This window comes from Aplysia californica, unplaced genomic scaffold, assembly GCF_000002075.1.
Source record: "Aplysia californica isolate F4 #8 unplaced genomic scaffold, AplCal3.0 scaffold00048, whole genome shotgun sequence".
Classification (NCBI taxonomy): domain Eukaryota; kingdom Metazoa; phylum Mollusca; class Gastropoda; order Aplysiida; family Aplysiidae; genus Aplysia; species Aplysia californica.
In genome coordinates, this window is record NW_004797318.1 from 1,032,751 (window position 1) to 1,034,419 (window position 1,669).

Here is a 1,669-nt window from a genome sequence, read left to right on the forward strand (position 1 = left end):
ACGAAAAGCGGGAACAGGGAGAAATTAATTTTGAAATAATTGTTATTTAAGAGTTGTTTTTCTTTCATCACAAAGGATTATTGAAATTCAATTTGTGGGAGTGGCACATCATGGGTTAAAGTTCAACGTCCATTTTCACGGTTGTCTCCCTCGCGGATTTCAATGCCACGTATCCCCGCGCATGCGCCAATATTGCTCGCTTCCGGAAACAATTCGTGTCCATAAAAGCATTGTAAGGACTGACGTAGAAATTGACAATGTGTTACGAATGATAGAAATGTAGTTGTGTGTGAAGCTAACTTCTATATTCGTAACCACTCATGCTTGAATTATCTTGTAAAACGTTAGAAAGTGTGATAATAATTTGTTCAGAAGGGTTACTTTCATTTGTCAATGAGTAATCCAGGGCATCCACCCAGACTCCCTGTGTTCTCACCACTGGACGACATAATGAACCCATCCACGGGAAACGAAGGTATTTTATCGGTGTTGTTTTCTTGGCCAATAGACTATCCGACAATTCGTGAATATTATTACCTTTTAAGTCTACATTTTTGGTAAATGACATTTCCTTGCTTCATTTTATTCCAAGGTATGTCAGACATAACCTCGAACAGATCCATTTAACAAGAAATGTGGAAGAGCTTTTCCTTCAACTTCGTTGGACGGTTCGGTTTCAGTCGAGTCTTCACGGTTCAAACAGTTCATAGTTCAGTTGTCATGAGTTTCTCTTGTTGACGTTGGCCGTTTTTGTTTGTTGGGGGATGTTTTGTAGATGTGTTTTAATAATCTAAAGCAGGACAATGATTTGTAGGTCTACCTGAGAAGATTGACATTGCCATTCATTGGTTGAATTGTAGATCTAGCCTGTTACTGTTATTGATTGGCATTTGCTTAGAATCTACTGTAGCCTACTGTAATACTGTGGTAGAGTCTAGTTGAAGATGGGGAGGACTTCCGTAACGAGCGACCACTATGAGACAGCAGAATTGAGGGGTAGGGTTAGGGTTAGGCCTCTTCTTTATTGTGTTTGATGGGGTGGTCGCTCGTTACGGAAGTCCTTCCTGAAGATGAGATGTTTTGACAGAAGTAGTAGAGGCTGAGGTTACATTGCAGTTAGATCTAGATAACTAGATCTAGATTCTAGTTCTGTCTAATGTTTTACATTATTGAAAATAAAGGCCACCTCTTTCTCACTTCGGGTGAGAATAGCGCAGGCGAGCTATTCTCACCCGGTGGGCGTTCACCGTTATAACCTAGATCTAGGCCAACCAATTTTGCGTTCACCCTAAACCACAGAATTCTACACTGATAACAGAAAAATTGTAGAATTCTGTGCCGTGAACAAACGTTCCATTACTACTGTTAGTAGTGTTAGCCTACTAAAAGCGAACAATTTTGTCTGTGGGCAGTGGAGAGAGAGAGAGAGAGGAGTAGCACGAGAACTTCCGGGCAAAAATGGCGACCTGCGTAGTTCGGCTCGATTCGAAAAGTTAAATAGCCGTAGCATCTTTGTAGACGACCATGATGAAACGAAGTGTATACAGACCCGGTAACCGGGAACAAAGTCATGAAGTATACAGACCCGGTAGAGGAACTCTTTTGTGATTTCGGTAAGTTTCAGCTCCCAGACCCGGCAGAAATCGTGTGTGTTCGTGCATGTGTGTGT

General features: G+C 41.5%; 1 protein-coding gene across 1 annotated transcript in view; it reads left to right on the forward strand.

Annotated features, from left to right (window-relative positions):
- LOC101858695 (protein transport protein Sec24A) overlaps positions 1-1,669 on the forward strand; it is a gene marked incomplete in the record, with an annotated part of 31,700 nt that continues 30,031 nt past the window's right edge. Inside the window, 1 exon segment of the mRNA XM_013079334.2 lies at positions 1-475. Coding sequence (XP_012934788.1) covers positions 394-475 — 82 coding nt within the window.